Source organism: Nematostella vectensis, chromosome 14 (genome assembly GCF_932526225.1).
Source record: "Nematostella vectensis chromosome 14, jaNemVect1.1, whole genome shotgun sequence".
Lineage (NCBI taxonomy): Eukaryota > Metazoa > Cnidaria > Anthozoa > Actiniaria > Edwardsiidae > Nematostella > Nematostella vectensis.
The window spans coordinates 1442131-1461076 of NC_064047.1; the positions used below are offsets into that span (position 1 = coordinate 1442131).

An 18946-nucleotide genomic window follows, 5' to 3' on the forward strand; every position below is an offset into this window, starting at 1 on the left:
ACGTTAGAAAAGTTTGTCCTGGGATTTAAGGAATTCTGATGTAGATGTCGAGATAGCCGAAGGAGCAATTAAATAGGAACTTTGACAATTATTTTTACAAGAAGAATATTCTTACATTACTAGTTATTTATTTATTTTAATATACCTTATAGACGTGTAAATAGTTCAAAGTTTTCGGATAATTTTTATATTGTTATTATTATGTAGATATTGAAATTATTATTATTATTATTATTATTTATTATTATTACTTATTATTAATTTTTTTGGAGGGGGGACATAAAATGCAGACAAACAAAGTCAAGATATATTTTTTACCCTGTTTTTTTATTCAGCTTCCAGTTGTGGTACCCCTGTGGTAGTTTGACACTGTTCTGTTTTATTTACTTCCGTTTGACTTCTAAACACGCATTCATGGCTTTCTTCTGTGCGCTGAAACCCAAGTCTGCTATGAGTTTATTAGTAGGAATCACGCTTTTATTCCCGCTAATAAAATCAGAGAATGCTGTAAATCTCGAGGGACATCTTAAGCCGATCTTCTCATTTGGTAGACGCAACTCGGTGGAGGTTTTTCAAGGATTTCCTTCGCCCCAGGAGTTCTTTACAAACTTTGTGATCCCCGCAAAACCAGTCTTGTTTTCCGGGGGAGCAAAGCGATATCCTGCATTTGAAAGATGGAACGATAACTATTTCAAATCGTTTAGGGAGAGCAACGAATTCAAGATTGCAATCGAGCGTGAAAAGAAAGAAAATCGTAGCCTACCAGGTGAAGATATTCCGTTCAGCAGTTTCGTTGACAGATACACACAAGACAATATATACATGGTAAATTCAGTTCCTGATTTTTTAAGGTAAGATTATTTTGCTTATTTATTCAGTTTATTTCCATTTATCTGAATTCATGAGTTAAACTTCGATTATTCTTTGCATTTTTAGGTAATTGTTTTGCGAATTAATTTCAATGTGACGTTTTGTTTTGATCATAAAAAATGCCATTTTAATGCTCCCCAGAAGCCCATTTATTACAGTTTCCCTCTCCTACCTCGCCATTTAATTGAATTGTCAGGCATTTAGGTTTGAAATGCACCAACATTATGAAAAATGGCTTAAGAGGTGTCATTCTGATAAGTTAATAATTGGGTCTTGAAGCCCACAGGATATTTAACAAGGAAGCAGGTCCACTTAGTATTCACCGCCTCTTGAATAACTACAAAATGGCTTCGCGCAGGTGAAAATTATGCCATAATTAGAAAAGAGAAGCTCAGTTTCATTTCAGAATTTTTTTTTAATTTCTTATAAAATTGTGTCACGGACTTTTGTAATAATAATAATAATAATGCGTGATCTTCTAAAAAGCAAATATATATATATATATATGTCCTAGTCTTGGAAGATTGTTTGTATCTGCACAACAAAAACAGTCATTAACAGAGTAAAATGCGATTAATCATTTGTTAATGCACCGTCACAGAAAAAGCACGTTCTGCTTTTTTTTGTTAAATGAGAAAAATACAACATCCTGATGTCAAGGATATTAGCTTTTCTTTCATTTCCTATTATCCTATCTGAAATGTTTTATTTTTGTCACAAAGATATACACATTTTTAAACCTGAGAATCTTGATTATTATGCTTTTCTGCCAGAAAAGATTTTTTTTTTTTAAATGAGAATTGGAAAACGCTTTTAACCTTATTTTAAAGCATTTTTTTTAGAATCGCATATTATAGATAATATGAACAATATTAAAGAGCACTGTGGAAATTTTTTTTTTTCTAATTTATTATTTTAGCTAGGAGTATGTAGCAGTGATTAAAACTATGTATAAAAAGTCCACCCATTTAAATATGGTGTTTTGCTCAATGCTTGACACCGAAATGTTTTATTTTGTTCCACAGAAAAGATATCTACCTTCCCTCCTGTATAGCTTGTCCAGATATCACCAAGGAGAACCTTGTGGAGAATGTATGTATAATTAAGCCCCAAAATTTCTTCTTGTGCTACTTTCCTCCCCCTAAACTCTTTCTGGAAACAGACACAACAGACAATTTCTGTTTAATATCTGATAGGTTAATTAAACCAATGTAGACCCATGGTCCTTTACCCAAGTGTAATGTCGTTACTGCTAGCACTCCACCATAATTGATATTTTTTATCGCCTGTTATAGATTATGTGGTAATGTAATTTTCTTACGGCCTTAATAGGTTGTTCATAATTATCTGCTAGCACTCCACCATAATTAATATTTTTTATCGCCTGTTATAGATTATGTGGTAATGTAATGTCCTTACGGCCTTAATAGGTTGTTCATAATTATCTGCTAGCACTCCACCATAATTAATATTTTTTATCGCCTGTTATAGATTATGTGGTAATGTAATGTCCTTACGGCCTTAATAGGTTGTTCATAATTATCTGCTAGCACTCCACCATAATTAATATTTTTTATCGCCTGTTATAGATTATGTGGTAATGTAATGTCCTTACGGCCTTAATAGGTTGTTCATAATTATCTGCTAGCACTCCACCATAATTAATATTTTTTATCCCTGTTATAGATTATGTGGTAATGTAATGTCCTTACGGCCTTAATAGGTTGTTCATAATTATCTGCTAGCACTCCACCATAATTAATATTTTTTATCGCCTGTTATAGATTATGTGGTTCAGCAGTGGAGGCACAAAGTCAGTACTTCACAGCGATTACTCTGAAAACATCATCTGTTCTCTCAGGGGTAGCAAGGAGGTCTACCTTGTTGACAAGCGGCACATGGATAATGTGAGGCATAGCACTCAACACCTTGCTAACACCCTGCCCCACTACACCAACTCCCTGTTCCACTTACACACCAACACCCGTCTCACTACACCAACACCCTGTTCCACTTACACACCAACACCCGTCTCACTACACCAATACCTTGTCTCACTCCAACACCCTGTCTCTCTACACGAACACCCTGCCTTACTCCAACACCCTGTCTCACTACACCAACACCCTGCCCCACTACACCAACACCCTGCCCCACTACACCAATACCCTGTCTCACTGCACCGACACCCTGTCACACTACATTAACACCCTGCCCCACTACACCAATACCCTGTTCCAATACACCAACACCCTGCCCCACTACACCAACACCCTGCTCCACTACACCAACACACTGTTCTACTACACTAATACCCTGTCTCACTGCACCAACACCCTGTCCCACTACACCAACACCCTGCCCCACTGCACCAACACCCTGTTCCGCTACACCAACACCCTGCCCCACTGCACCAACAACCTGTTCCACTACACCAACACCCTGTCCCACTACACCAATACCCTGTCCCACTACACCAACACCCTGTTCCACTACACCAATACCCTGTCCCACTACACCAACACCCTGTTCCACTACACCAACACCCTGTTCCAATACACCAACACCCTGCCCCACTACACCAACACCCTGTTCCACTACACCAATACCCTGCCCCACTGCACCAACACCCTGTTCTGCTACACCAACACCCTGCCCCACTGCACCAACAACCTGTTCCACTACACCAACACCCTGTCCCACTACACCAATACCCTGTCCCACTACACCAACACCCTGTTCCACTACACCAATACCCTGTCCCACTACACCAACACCCTGCCCCACTACACCAATACCCTGTCCCACTACACCAACACCCTGTTCCACTACACCAATACCCTGTCCCACTACACCAACACCCTGTTCCACTACACCAACACCCTGTCCAATCACACCAACACCCTGTCCAATCACACCAACACCCTGTCCAATCAATTATTTTTTGGTTATATATGGCTTTCTGGCAGCCCAAAGGGGGGGGGGAGGGGGTTTAAACCCCCTAAACCCTCCCCCTAGATCCGCTACTGTGTTTAATGTGAATTTTGATGATGATGATGATGATGATGATGATGATGGCGATGGCATGGCGATGGCGATGGCGATGGCGATGGCGATGGCGATGGCGATGGCGATGGCGATGGCGATGGCGATGGCGATGGCGATGATGATGATGATGGTGATGATGTGATTTTAGTGTTGCTGATAGTGATTGTGACGATTAAGCTTTGTGTTTTATGTGATAATAATTACTGTTATGTTAACTACTAATTTTAATGATAATTTTCAGGTAAATGTTACAGAGATGGGTTTCTCTGGAGTTGATATTGACAAGTATGTGCAATAAATATTTATGCTTATTGTTCTTATCAAGCATACATAGCATACAGGGCCGTAGCAAGGGCTGGGCACTGGGGGCATGTGCCCCCCCCCCCCCCCCCCCAATCTTACGTGGCCTGCTACGGCTCTGACATAGCACATGTTCCCAGACCACAAGCTCACCTTCGTTGTTTAAATAAAATTCAAGTTGTTTCGAGCTTTGCAGTGTTGTTGATTTAGAATTGTAGGTTTCAGAGGTCTCAAAGCCTGGGCCTAAGTATCCTCCTCATGGTCGTAGCAGGGGTTGGCGCTTTGGGGGCACGTGCCCCCCCAATATTTTCCTAATGTTTCTGTATTGCGCCTCCCCCCTAAATCTTACCTATCCTGCTACGGCTCTGCTCCTCAGCCGATGTGCATAGAAGGTTTAGTCTATCACTGTGAGTACTCTCTCCAGAGTCAAATAAGGGATTTTGTTTTTGCTGTGAAATGGTTGTCAATGGTCGATTTCTTAACATGTACTATTTGTTTCCAGGGTTGATTTAGACAAGTTTCCAGGTCTGTATAACTTGGAGCACTGGCATGTTGTTGTCAAGGAGGGCGATTGCTTATACCTGCCCTTTCTGTGGTGAGTGGCACTAAGCGATGACGCTCTCCTCTTTGTATAAGTGCGCGGGCTAGTCCGAGAAGGGGACATTTCTATTCATGGGTAGATCCAAGTGCCTTCATGGACATAGGACTAAGCGGTATTGTCACCAGTTTACTTTCGGAGGGCCAAGAAAACCTCAATCGACAAGAGACAAAAGAAGCATCCGCTCTAAATTATTAGTCACACCCTCAAAAAAACTTCCAATAGATACATTGTTGTCACAATTTTAAAATATTTTTCGCGTTTTCCTGAAATCGACCGGAAGTAAACTGATGACAACGCGGCTTTAAGGACGCATTGCCGCGGTTTTGGGCGAGCCGTTCGCCGTTCGCCGTTCGCCAAATACCAGGTACATCATTCACAAGTTTTTGCATTGCTTTAGTCTAAGCTTCAGGGGATTCTCGGTGGCATGTGCACGATATTTGCCTCTAATCCAGGCACGCATTGTATTGATGCGTCCAGGACTAATCTGGACGAATGAATGTAACTTGATCTCTAAATACCGTTGTTTCGATATGCGACGCATTTTACTTCAAATTTGCAGTCTATACATTTGGGAATTTATAAGATAGCGTTCCAATAATACGACAGTTGAGATTTGTATTTCGATCTGAGCTGAGCTACCTTCAATGGGGTAAAAAATGATGTTTTTTTCCGATACAGGGCTGGGCCTCCGTGGGGGGGGGGGGGGGGGGAGGGAGAGGAATAACTTCTGAAAATACACAATAGGGGTGGAAAATGGTCAATCAGCCGTTTTGAAAATCCGAGAAAATGAGATCTTGCCATTCTAAAATCCGAGAAATCGAGACGTCTAAACATTTGGCGAGAAAATCAATATTTCTAGGGACCATTCGCCACCACTCACTATTTCTGTTTCTATTTCTGTGTTTAGGGTCCATCAAGTCACTTCTTATGGTAGTAATGTTGCAGTGAATGTTTGGTGGAAGACGAACCTGACAATTGACTACAGCTCATGTTACAAGGATGGGAATATAAGTCTGGGAGACGTCGAGTTTGTAGGATTCGGCAAGCTGTACGAGGCGCAGTATAGAATGATCAAGTAAGTAACGACCTGGGATGGAGATAATCATGGCGATGATGATGGTGATGATAATTGATGTTGATGGGAATATAAGTGTGGAGGACGTCGAGTTTGTAGCAAAGATGTACGAGGCGCATGTATAGAATGGTCGTAAGAAACGATTTTGCATGATTAACATGAAAAAATATTTATTATGTAGAAAAAATAGTTTTAATTGTGTGCTAAATCGTTGTTAGACGACCTCCTAGAATATAAAACTTTTGTCCCATTTGGGAGTAATGGGTTGTTAATCAATTTTTTGGGCTGTTTTGATTATATGGTTTGGTTAACATCGCGCTATTCCGAAACTAGACAAGGCTTTTGGATTCTAGGGGGTGGCGTAACGAGTTCGGCTTTATGTGATATTGATTTTAGATTTGGCATGCTATGACATTGCGACTATGGCTATATAAAAGTATTTGTCATAATAGGTAATATTTATACAATTATTATTATTTTTTTTTTATCTTCACTCACAGGTTTCTTACTTTGTAGAAATCGCATCACCCACGCAATACGCCGTGTAGGACCGCTAACTCTTGAAAAACTCGAAGAAACATTTAAAGCGGTGAGCTTGAAGCTCAAAACGGGGGGGGGGGGGGGGTTAATGCAAGATGGGACCAGGGGAGGGAAATCGGAGTCTGGATTTCACGAATGACGCATGAAAGATAATGGAGACTTTACCCCAAATATATGAAGTGACTGAACTTTGCCCAACTCCACCAAAAATAGGAAATGACTTAACCTTGCCCTCCCTTCTCTCCTCTATTAATATTAGGAATGACTGTATAAGAAGTAGCATTTGTAAAGATGCCATATTCATAAGTTTGCGTATAAAGAATTCCGTAGCGCTGCCTAGTTCTTCTGGTCGCAATCATTAGTAATGATTTATCAGTTTTGAAAATAATAGCTAAACTGTAAAAATAATAACTTGAAACTATAACATGTAGTATTAGATCTGGCAACAACAAGGTTGTGAGTTGTTGGAGAGAGTCTTTGTCAAACGCCCTACTACGATACTACGGCCTTAGATGAAAAAGGTTTAGTCATAGATATGGTCGCTTATGTTCCATCCTTTCCTCTCTGTGATAAAAACTACATTAATGTATTAACATTTACGCGCCGCGTCTATGATAGAGGTTTTCTGTTAATACATGATGACACTGTTAATACATGGTGACACTGTTAATACATGATGACACTTTCATCGTTTTGCAGCAAACGGACATCATAATGCCGGGCGTGGAGATGTCTGAAGACGTCAAGACGGTTATCAGGAAGGTCAATACTTTGCTATGGGCCGTGTGTGTGTAAGGGAGGGGCGACGTAGGGGGGGAGGGGGAGGGGAATTTAACAGGGGTGGAGAGGTTAGGCTACAAAAGGTTTCTCCAGGAAACAGTCCTGAGAATTAATTTTACTACCAAAATCAAAAATCTACAATTTCAAGCGTGATCAACACTGCTAACAGTTTGGCTTGGTTATATCCTGTAAAATGGTAAAATGGATCAATTCATCCAATTACTGTATCGCTTATTGTTGTTTGGTCTTGGCCAGATGTTCATTCTTCTTGATCAGTACACCGCTGACCAGGAGATCACGACTGACGATGTCAACAGGCTCGATAACAAGGTAGTTTATGGCTGTAATCTATAACAGATAACGAGTCGATGTGATTTAGGCTAGCGCGAGCCGATCATTGCTGTGCTGGGTGCAAACTGGCGATGTAGAGTTCTGTTGACAAAAAGTCAGTAAAAGTTTAATTATTGTGTGTGTGTGTGTGTGTGTGTGGGGGGGGGGGGGGATGCTTAAGGGAATAAAAAATGGGCGTTAAACGGGTCCCACGACCTGCCAAAGATATCAACTGGGGCGCCATTTAGACAAGCACACCGCCATTTTACGCTCCCACACTTTACAAAGTCACACGAAGCATTCAATTCATTATTCTTTATTTATTTGCTTATTCAAGCAAGTAAATGAGTAATTAACAGTGAAATATCTTCAATAAATTATAAAGAAGTTTTCTTTTGACAGCAAAACGTTGTATTTTAGATTTAAACAATACCAAGGTGTTTGAGCACCATCCTTTACGTTTTCTTTCTCTGCACACAGGACTGGGAGCTAATCCGCCTTTTGCTCAACGACATGATAAAACTCGTGAACGAAGACTCAGAAAAGCAAGCGGCCAGGGATGCAGAAAGTGAGACAGAGAATGAGGAAGAGGTCTACCAAGACATCGCGTTTGACGAACATCACGCGGACCGTGACGAGCTTTAATGCCATGACGACACCACAATTTGGGAAAGTCTAGCTGTGAAGTAACCGATGACCATTAGGTAGTGAATGACGAGTTTTGAAAGCATGAAAAAACTAAATTCACGAGCAATGGGCAGTTGAAGGCGAGTCTGAAACCATGGCAACTGAGAAACGTCTATAAGGCAGTCAAATATGCGTTAGAAACCATAACAACCCTAGGACGAATGTCTTTCAAAGACGAGCTTTCAAAACATGGCGACTGAAGCGCGACCAATATGCAGTAAAGGTTTGAATACCCTCAAAACAGGTTTGTTTTCCGTAAAACAGGTTTCACATACACGCACCTATACATACACGTAGAGCAGGTTTGACATCTATATAATGTATAAGCCATTGTAAATAGTAAATATTAGAAGAGCATTAAAAAGTTAACATTTGGGTGATTTTTTTAATTGACTGGCTTAAGATTAGCGTATCCCCGATCTCTAAGAGGGGGGTGTGGGTTAGGGGGTATAGTCATTGGGCCAAAAAGTGAAACCCACCCCTCCCCCCCGTGGTAAAAAGATTCTAGCGCTGTTGTGAAACTTGTCACCTAACAAACTTTTAAAGTCAAAAAAGGTATTTAAATCTAAGAAACAGGACCGAAAAATAAAAAATTCACTACTTTTTTGGGAAACCTTTGTGTGAAAAAACTGTTGCCATGGTAGCATGAAGCGTCTCCTCGATATGTCAATGGCATATCCAAACGTCCGAAGACAGAGTTTAGGAAAAGTCACCAAGTTTTTGCCTCTTGGCTGCTATGGTTCAGAAGCAGAACATGAGTACTCGTGTTCTCCATCAGAAGTTATAGCAATTTTTCCGGAGGGGGGTATAAAGAGCCCCCTCCCTCCCAGTCTGAATAGGGTTAACTGAACCAAGATTTAGAAAAAGTAAACCAAACATTACATTCTTGCATCTAAAAGTCTATTTTATTCAATTTAGTGAAAATTCTGCTAAGAGCCTGGGAAGGTTTTTTTGGGGGTACCACAGGGTACCCAAGCTCTCAAATTTATAAACCACTAATAGTAGCCTTGGGCTGCCTGTGCAATGACAAGATGAAGGGGTTGGCTGGTTGCCCGAGGGCGGCAATGCTGGAGAAAAGAAGAAAAGTGCAGATCTTTGAAATAAGAACATTTTATTCTTTTGATTCTTCCCCACCGGCTGATCAGGTTCTTATAAAAAAGGGTGCTTAAAATGCCAAATTTTAGCCTGTAGGTTCTTAATACTGTATCTGGGCTCTTACTGTATCTGGGCTCTTACTGTATCTGGGCTCTTACTGTATCTATGCTCTTACTGTATCTGGGCTCTTACTGTATCTGGGCTCTTACTGTATCTGGGCTCTTACTGTATCTGGGCTCTTACTGTATCTAGGCTCTTACTGTATCTGGGCTCTTACTGTATCTGGGCTCTTACTGTATCTGGGCTCTTACTGTATCTAGGCTCTTACTGTATCTGGGCTCTTACTGTATCTAGGCTCTTACTGTATCTGGGCTCTTACTGTATCTGGGCTCTTACTGTATCTGGGCTCTTACTGTATCCGGGCTCTTACTGTATCTAGGCTCTTATTGTATCTGGGCTCTTACTGTATCCGGGCTCTTACTGTATCTGGGCTCTTACTGTATCTGGGCTCTTACTGTATCTGGGCTCTTACTGTATCTGGGCTCTTACTGTATCTGGGCTCTTACTGTATCTGGGCGCTCTTACTGTATCTAGGCTCTTACTGTATCTGGGCTCTTACTGTATCTAGGCTCTTACTGTATCTGGGCTCTTACTGTATCTGGGCTCTTACTGTATCTGGGCTCTTACTGTATCTGGGCTCTTACTGTATCCGGGCTCTTACTGTATCTAGGCTCTTATTGTATCTGGGCTCTTACTGTATCCGGGCTCTTACTGTATCTGGGCTCTTACTGTATCTGGGCTCTTACTGTATCTGGGCTCTTACTGTATCTAGGCTCTTATTGTATCTGGGCTCTTACTGTATCTGGGCTCTTACTGTATCTAGGCTCTTACTGTATCTGGGCTCTTACTGTATCTGGGCTCTTACTGTATCTAGGCTCTTACTGTATCTAGGCTCTTATTGTATCTGGGCTCTTACTGTATCTATGCTCTTACTGTATCTGGGCTCTTACTGTATCTGGGCTCTTACTGTATCTATGCTCTTACTGTATCTGGGCTCTTACTGTATCTGGGCTCTTACTGTATCTGGGCTCTTACTGTATCTGGGCTCTTACTGTATCTGGGCTCTTACTGTATCTGGGCTCTTACTGTATCTGGGCTCTTACTGTATCTGGGCTCTTACTGTATCTGGGCTCTTACTGTATCTAGGCTCTTACTGTATCTGGGCTCTTACTGTATCTAGGCTCTTACTGTATCTGGGCTCTTACTGTATCTGGGCTCTTACTGTATCTGGGCTCTTACTGTATCTGGGCTCTTACTGTATCTGGGCTCTTACTGTATCTGGGCTCTTACTGTATCTGGGCTCTTACTGTATCTGGGCTCTTACTGTATCTGGGCTCTTACTGTATCTGGGCTCTTACTGTATCTGGGCTCTTACTGTATCTAGGCTCTTACTGTATCTGGGCTCTTACTGTATCTAGGCTCTTACTGTATCTGGGCTCTTACTGTATCTAGGCTCTTACTGTATCTGGGCTCTTACTGTATCTGGGCTCTTATTGTATCTGGGCTCTTACTGTATCTAGGCTCTTACTGTATCTAGGCTCTTACTGTATCTGGGCTCTTACTGTATCTGGGCTCTTACTGTATCTGGGCTCTTACTGTATCTAGGCTCTTACTGTATCTAGGCTCTTACTGTATCTGGGCTCTTACTGTATCTAGGCTCTTACTGTATCTGGGCTCTTACTGTATCTAGGCTCTTACTGTATCTGGGCTCTTACTGTATCTAGGCTCTTACTGTATCTGGGCTCTTACTGTATCTAGGCTCTTACTGTATCTGGGCTCTTACTGTATCTGGGCTCTTACTGTATCTGGGCTCTTACTGTATCTAGGCTCTTACTGTATCTAGGCTCTTACTGTATCTAGGCTCTTACTGTATCTGGGCTCTTACTGTATCTGGGCTCTTACTGTATCTGGGCTCTTACTGTATCTAGGCTCTTACTGTATCTGGGCTCTTACTGTATCTGGGCTCTTACTGTATCTAGGCTCTTACTGTATCTGGGCTCTTACTGTATCTAGGCTCTTACTGTATCTGGGCTCTTACTGTATCTGGGCTCTTACTGTATCTGGGCTCTTACTGTATCTGGGCTCTTATTGTATCTGGGCTCTTACTGTATCTAGGCTCTTACTGTATCTGGGCTCTTACTGTATCTAGACTCTTACTGTATCTAGGCTCTTACTGTATCTAGGCTCTTACTGTATCTAGGCTCTTACTGTATCTGGGCTCTTACTGTATCTAGGCTCTTACTGTATCTAGGCTCTTACTGTATCTAGGCTCTTATTGTATCTGGGCTCTTACTGTATCTGGGCTCTTACTGTATCTAGGCTCTTACTGTATCTAGGCTCTTACTGTATCTATGCTCTTACTGTATCTGGGCTCTTACTGTATCTATGCTCTTACTGTATCTAGGCTCTTATTGTATCTGGGCTCTTACTGTATCTAGGCTCTTACTGTATCTAGGCTCTTACTGTATCTAGGCTCTTACTGTATCTATGCTCTTACTGTATCTGGACTCTTACTGTATCTGGGCTCTTACTGTATCTATGCTCTTACTGTATCTGGGCTCTTACTGTATCTGGGCTCTTACTGTATCTAGGCTCTTACTGTATCTGGGCTCTTACTGTATCTGGGCTCTTACTGTATCTGGGCTCTTACTGTATCTAGGCTCTTACTGTATCTAGGCTCTTACTGTATCTAGGCTCTTACTGTATCTAGGCTCTTACTGTATCTGGGCTCTTACTGTATCTGGGCTCTTACTGTATCTGGGCTCTTACTGTATCTGGGCTCTTACTGTATCTGGGCTCTTACTGTATCTAGGCTCTTACTGTATCTGGGCTCTTACTGTATCTGGGCTCTTACTGTATCTGGGCTCTTACTGTATCTGGGCTCTTACTGTATCTGGGCTCTTACTGTATCTGGGCTCTTACTGTATCTAGGCTCTTACTGTATCTAGGCTCTTACTGTATCTGGGCTCTTACTGTATCTAGGCTCTTACTGTATCTAGGCTCTTACTGTATCTAGGCTCTTACTGTATCTGGGCTCTTACTGTATCTGGGCTCTTACTGTATCTAGGCTCTTACTGTATCTGGGCTCTTACTGTATCTGGGCTCTTACTGTATCTAGGCTCTTACTGTATCTAGGCTCTTACTGTATCTGGGCTCTTACTGTATCTGGGCTCTTACTGTATCTGGGCTCTTACTGTATCTAGGCTCTTACTGTATCTGGGCTCTTACTGTATCTGGGCTCTTACTGTATCTGGGCTCTTAATGTATCTGGGCTCTTACTGTATCTGGGCTCTTACTGTATCTAGGCTCTTACTGTATCTGGGCTCTTACTGTATCTAGGCTCTTACTGTATCTGAGCTCTTACTGTATCTGGGCTCTTACTGTATCTAGGCTCTTATTGTATCTGGGCTCTTACTGTATCTGGGCTCTTACTGTATCTGGGCTCTTACTGTATCTGGGCTCTTACTGTATCTAGGCTCTTACTGTATCTAGGCTCTTACTGTATCTAGGCTCTTACTGTATCTAGGCTCTTACTGTATCTGGGCTCTTACTGTATCTGGGCTCTTACTGTATCTAGGCTCTTACTGTATCTAGGCTCTTACTGTATCTGGGCTCTTACTGTATCTGGGCTCTTACTGTATCTGGGCTCTTACTGTATCTAGGCTCTTACTGTATCTGGGCTCTTACTGTATCTAGGCTCTTACTGTATCTGGGCTCTTACTGTATCTGGGCTCTTACTGTATCTGGGCTCTTACTGTATCTGGGCTCTTACTGTATCTAGGCTCTTACTGTATCTGGGCTCTTACTGTATCTAGGCTCTTACTGTATCTGGGCTCTTACTGTATCTAGGCTCTTACTGTATCTGGGCTCTTACTGTATCTGGGCTCTTACTGTATCTGGGCTCTTACTGTATCTGGGCTCTTACTGTATCTGGGCTCTTACTGTATCTGGGCTCTTACTGTATCTGGGCTCTTACTGTATCTGGGCTCTTACTGTATCTAGGCTCTTACTGTATCTAGGCTCTTACTGTATCTGGGCTCTTACTGTATCTGGGCTCTTACTGTATCTGGGCTCTTACTGTATCTGGGCTCTTACTGTATCTAGGCTCTTACTGTATCTGGGCTCTTACTGTATCTAGGCTCTTACTGTATCTGGGCTCTTACTGTATCTGGGCTCTTACTGTATCTAGGCTCTTACTGTATCTAGGCTCTTACTGTATCTAGTCTCTTACTGTATCTAGGCTCTTACTGTATCTGGGCTCTTATTGTATCTGGGCTCTTACTGTATCTGGGCTCTTACTGTATCTAGGCTCTTACTGTATCTAGGCTCTTACTGTATCTGGGCTCTTACTGTATCTAGGCTCTTACTGTATCTGGGCTCTTACTGTATCTAGGCTCTTACTGTATCTGGGCTCTTACTGTATCTAGGCTCTTACTGTATCTGGGCTCTTACTGTATCTAGGCTCTTACTGTATCTGGGCTCTTACTGTATCTAGGCTCTTACTGTATCTAGGCTCTTACTGTATCTAGGCTCTTACTGTATCTGGGCTCTTACTGTATCTGGGCTCTTACTGTATCTGGGCTCTTACTGTATCTGGGCTCTTACTGTATCTAGGCTCTTACTGTATCTGGGCTCTTACTGTATCTAGGCTCTTACTGTATCTAGGCTCTTACTGTATCTGGGCTCTTACTGTATCTAGGCTCTTACTGTATCTGGGCTCTTACTGTATCTAGGCTCTTACTGTATCTGGGCTCTTACTGTATCTGGGCTCTTACTGTATCTGGGCTCTTACTGTATCTAGGCTCTTACTGTATCTGGGCTCTTACTGTATCTAGGCTCTTACTGTATCTGGGCTCTTACTGTATCTGGGCTCTTATTGTATCTGGGCTCTTACTGTATCTGGGCTCTTACTGTATCTAGGCTCTTACTGTATCTAGGCTCTTACTGTATCTAGGCTCTTACTGTATCTGGGCTCTTACTGTATCTGGGCTCTTACTGTATCTGGGCTCTTACTGTATCTGGGCTCTTACTGTATCTGGGCTCTTACTGTATCTGGGCTCTTACTGTATCTGGGCTCTTACTGTATCTGGGCTCTTACTGTATCTAGGCTCTTACTGTATCTAGGCTCTTACTGTATCTAGGCTCTTACTGTATCTAGTCTCTTACTGTATCTAGGCTCTTACTGTATCTGGGCTCTTACTGTATCTGGGCTCTTACTGTATCTGGGCTCTTACTGTATCTAGGCTCTTACTGTATCTGGGCTCTTACTGTATCTGGGCTCTTACTGTATCTAGGCTCTTACTGTATCTAGGCTCTTACTGTATCTGGGCTCTTACTGTATCTAGGCTCTTACTGTATCTAGGCTCTTACTGTATCTAGGCTCTTACTGTATCTGGGCTCTTACTGTATCTGGGCTCTTACTGTATCTGGGCTCTTACTGTATCTGGGCTCTTACTGTATCTAGGCTCTTACTGTATCTAGGCTCTTACTGTATCTAGGCTCTTACTGTATCTGGGCTCTTACTGTATCTAGGCTCTTACTGTATCTGGGCTCTTACTGTATCTGGGCTCTTACTGTATCTGGGCTCTTACTGTATCTAGGCTCTTACTGTATCTGGGCTCTTACTGTATCTAGGCTCTTACTGTATCTGGGCTCTTACTGTATCTGGGCTCTTACTGTATCTAGGCTCTTACTGTATCTAGGCTCTTACTGTATCTAGGCTCTTACTGTATCTAGGCTCTTACTGTATCTAGGCTCTTACTGTATCTGGGCTCTTACTGTATCTAGGCTCTTACTGTATCTGGGCTCTTACTGTATCTGGGCTCTTACTGTATCTGGGCTCTTACTGTATCTAGGCTCTTACTGTATCTGGGCTCTTACTGTATCTGGGCTCTTACTGTATCTAGGCTCTTACTGTACCTGGGCTCTTACTGTACCTGGGCTCTTACTGTATCTGGGCTCTTACTGTATCTAGGCTCTTACTGTATCTGGGCTCTTACTGTATCTGGGCTCTTACTGTATCTGGGCTCTTACTGTATCTGGGCTCTTACTGTATCTAGGCTCTTACTGTATCTGGGCTCTTACTGTATCTGGGCTCTTACTGTATCTAGGCTCTTACTGTATCTGGGCTCTTACTGTATCTAGGCTCTTACTGTATCTGGGCTCTTACTGTATCTAGGCTCTTACTGTATCTAGGCTCTTACTGTATCTGGGCTCTTACTGTATCTAGGCTCTTACTGTATCTGGGCTCTTACTGTATCTGGGCTCTTACTGTATCTGGGCTCTTACTGTATCTATGCTCTTACTGTATCTAGGCTCTTACTGTATCTAGGCTCTTACTGTATCTGGGCTCTTACTGTATCTGGGCTCTTACTGTATCTGGGCTCTTACTGTATCTAGGCTCTTACTGTATCTAGGCTCTTACTGTATCTGGGCTCTTACTGTATCTAGGCTCTTACTGTATCTAGGCTCTTACTGTATCTGGGCTCTTACTGTATCTAGGCTCTTACTGTATCTGGGCTCTTACTGTATCTAGGCTCTTACTGTATCTGGGCTCTTACTGTATCTGGGCTCTTACTGTATCTGGGCTCTTACTGTATCTAGGCTCTTACTGTATCTGGGCTCTTACTGTATCTAGGCTCTTACTGTATCTGGGCTCTTACTGTATCTGGGCTCTTATTGTATCTGGGCTCTTACTGTATCTGGGCTCTTACTGTATCTGGGCTCTTACTGTATCTAGGCTCTTACTGTATCTAGGCTCTTACTGTATCTGGGCTCTTACTGTATCTGGGCTCTTACTGTATCTGGGCTCTTACTGTATCTGGGCTCTTACTGTATCTGGGCTCTTACTGTATCTGGGCTCTTACTGTATCTGGGCTCTTACTGTATCTGGGCTCTTACTGTATCTGGGCTCTTACTGTATCTAGGCTCTTACTGTATCTAGGCTCTTACTGTATCTAGGCTCTTACTGTATCTAGTCTCTTACTGTATCTAGGCTCTTACTGTATCTGGGCTCTTATTGTATCTGGGCTCTTACTGTATCTGGGCTCTTACTGTATCTAGGCTCTTACTGTATCTAGGCTCTTACTGTATCTGGGCTCTTACTGTATCTAGGCTCTTACTGTATCTAGGCTCTTACTGTATCTGGGCTCTTACTGTATCTAGGCTCTTACTGTATCTAGGCTCTTACTGTATCTAGGCTCTTACTGTATCTGGGCTCTTACTGTATCTGGGCTCTTACTGTATCTGGGCTCTTACTGTATCTGGGCTCTTACTGTATCTAGGCTCTTACTGTATCTAGGCTCTTACTGTATCTAGGCTCTTACTGTATCTGGGCTCTTACTGTATCTAGGCTCTTACTGTATCTGGGCTCTTACTGTATCTGGGCTCTTACTGTATCTGGGCTCTTACTGTATCTAGGCTCTTACTGTATCTGGGCTCTTACTGTATCTAGGCTCTTACTGTATCTGGGCTCTTACTGTATCTGGGCTCTTACTGTATCTAGGCTCTTACTGTATCTAGGCTCTTACTGTATCTAGGCTCTTACTGTATCTAGGCTCTTACTGTATCTAGGCTCTTACTGTATCTGGGCTCTTACTGTATCTAGGCTCTTACTGTATCTGGGCTCTTACTGTATCTGGGCTCTTACTGTATCTGGGCTCTTACTGTATCTGGGCTCTTACTGTATCTAGGCTCTTACTGTATCTGGGCTCTTACTGTATCTGGGCTCTTACTGTATCTAGGCTCTTACTGTACCTGGGCTCTTACTGTACCTGGGCTCTTACTGTATCTGGGCTCTTACTGTATCTAGGCTCTTACTGTATCTGGGCTCTTACTGTATCTGGGCTCTTACTGTATCTGGGCTCTTACTGTATCTGGGCTCTTACTGTATCTAGGCTCTTACTGTATCTGGGCTCTTACTGTATCTGGGCTCTTACTGTATCTAGGCTCTTACTGTATCTGGGCTCTTACTGTATCTAGGCTCTTACTGTATCTGGGCTCTTACTGTATCTAGGCTCTTACTGTATCTAGGCTCTTACTGTATCTAGGCTCTTACTGTATCTGGGCTCTTACTGTATCTGGGCTCTTACTGTATCTGGGCTCTTACTGTATCTGGGCTCTTACTGTATCTGGGCTCTTACTGTATCTGGGCTCTTACTGTATCTGGGCTCTTACTGTATCTAGGCTCTTACTGTATCTAGGCTCTTACTGTATCTGGGCTCTTACTGTATCTAGGCTCTTATTGTATCTGGGCTCTTACTGTATCTAGGCTCTTACTGTATCTAGGCTCTTACTGTATCTGGGCTCTTACTGTATCTAGGCTCTTACTGTATCTGGGCTCTTACTGTATCTAGGCTCTTACTGTATCTGGGCTCTTACTGTATCTGGGCTCTTACTGTATCTGGGCTCTTACTGTATCTGGGCTCTTACTGTATCTATGCTCTTACTGTATCTGGGCTCTTACTGTATCTAGGCTCTTACTGTATCTGGGCTCTTACTGTATCTAGACTCTTACTGTATCTGGGCTCTTACTGTATCTAGGCTCTTACTGTATCTGGGCTCTTACTGTATCTAGGCTCTTACTGTATCTGGGCTCTTACTGTATCTGGGCTCTTACTGTATCTGGGCTCTTACTGTATCTGGGCTCTTACTGTATCTGGGCTCTTACTGTATCTAGGCTCTTACTGTATCTAGGCTCTTACTGTATCTAGGCTCTTATTGTATCTGGGCTCTTACTGTATCTGGGCTCTTATTGTATCTGGGCTCTTACTGTATCTGGGCTCTTACTGTATCTGGGCTCTTACTGTATCTGGGCTCTTACTGTATCTGGGCTCTTACTGTATCTGGGCTCTTACTGTATCTAGGCTCTTACTGTATCTGGGCTCTTACTGTATCTGGGCTCTTACTGTATCTAGGCTCTTACTGTATCTAGGCTCTTACTGTATCTAGGCTCTTACTGTATCTGGGCTCTTACTGTATCTGGGCTCTTATTGTATCTGGGCTCTTACTGTATCTAGGCTCTTACTGTATCTAGGCTCTTACTGTATCTGGGCTCTTACTGTATCTGGGCTCTTACTGTATCTGGGCTCTTACTGTATCTGGGCTCTTACTGTATCTGGGCTCTTACTGTATCTGGGCTCTTACTGTATCTGGGCTCTTACTGTATCTGGGCTCTTACTGTATCTGGGCTCTTACTGTATCTAGGCTCTTATTGTATCTGGGCTCTTACTGTATCTGGGCTCTTACTGTATCTGGGCTCTTACTGTATCTAGGCTCTTACTGTATCTGGGCTCTTACTGTATCTAGGCTCTTACTGTATCTGGGCTCTTACTGTATCTGGGCTCTTACTGTATCTGGGCTCTTACTGTATCTGGGCTCTTACTGTATCTGGGCTCTTACTGTATCTAGGCTCTTACTGTATCTAGGCTCTTACTGTATCTGGGCTCTTACTGTATCTAGGCTCTTATTGTATCTGGGCTCTTACTGTATCTGGGCTCTTACTGTATCTAGGCTCTTACTGTATCTGGGCTCTTACTGTATCTGGGCTCTTATTGTATCTA

The 18946-nt window shown here is 42.6% G+C and overlaps 1 protein-coding gene and 1 long non-coding RNA gene across 3 annotated transcripts; one reads left to right on the plus strand and one right to left on the minus strand.

The window, feature by feature from the left end:
* Positions 1-308: 308 nt before the first annotated feature.
* On the minus strand, positions 309-880 carry LOC116608925. Its single transcript, XR_004292783.2, has 2 exons — positions 764-880; positions 309-661 (listed from the first exon to the last, which is right to left on the minus strand). It is a non-coding gene; the product is annotated as an uncharacterized LOC116608925 (long non-coding RNA).
* Positions 415-8606, plus strand: LOC5518789. 2 transcript variants are annotated; one of them, XM_048722003.1, is made up of 10 exons: positions 415-851; positions 1896-1962; positions 2655-2777; positions 4160-4203; positions 4721-4813; positions 5727-5894; positions 6411-6483; positions 7134-7196; positions 7470-7544; positions 8025-8606. In XM_048722003.1, the coding sequence occupies exons 1-10, from the start codon at positions 415-417 to the stop codon at positions 8187-8189; spliced, it is 1308 nt and encodes a 435-aa protein (XP_048577960.1). In that variant the 3' UTR covers positions 8190-8606. The 2 variants fall into 2 exon arrangements, with proteins under 2 accessions (XP_048577960.1, XP_048577961.1); XM_048722004.1 differs by lacking the exon at positions 415-851 and adding an exon at positions 1084-1228.
* Positions 8607-18946: the final 10340 nt, after the last annotated feature.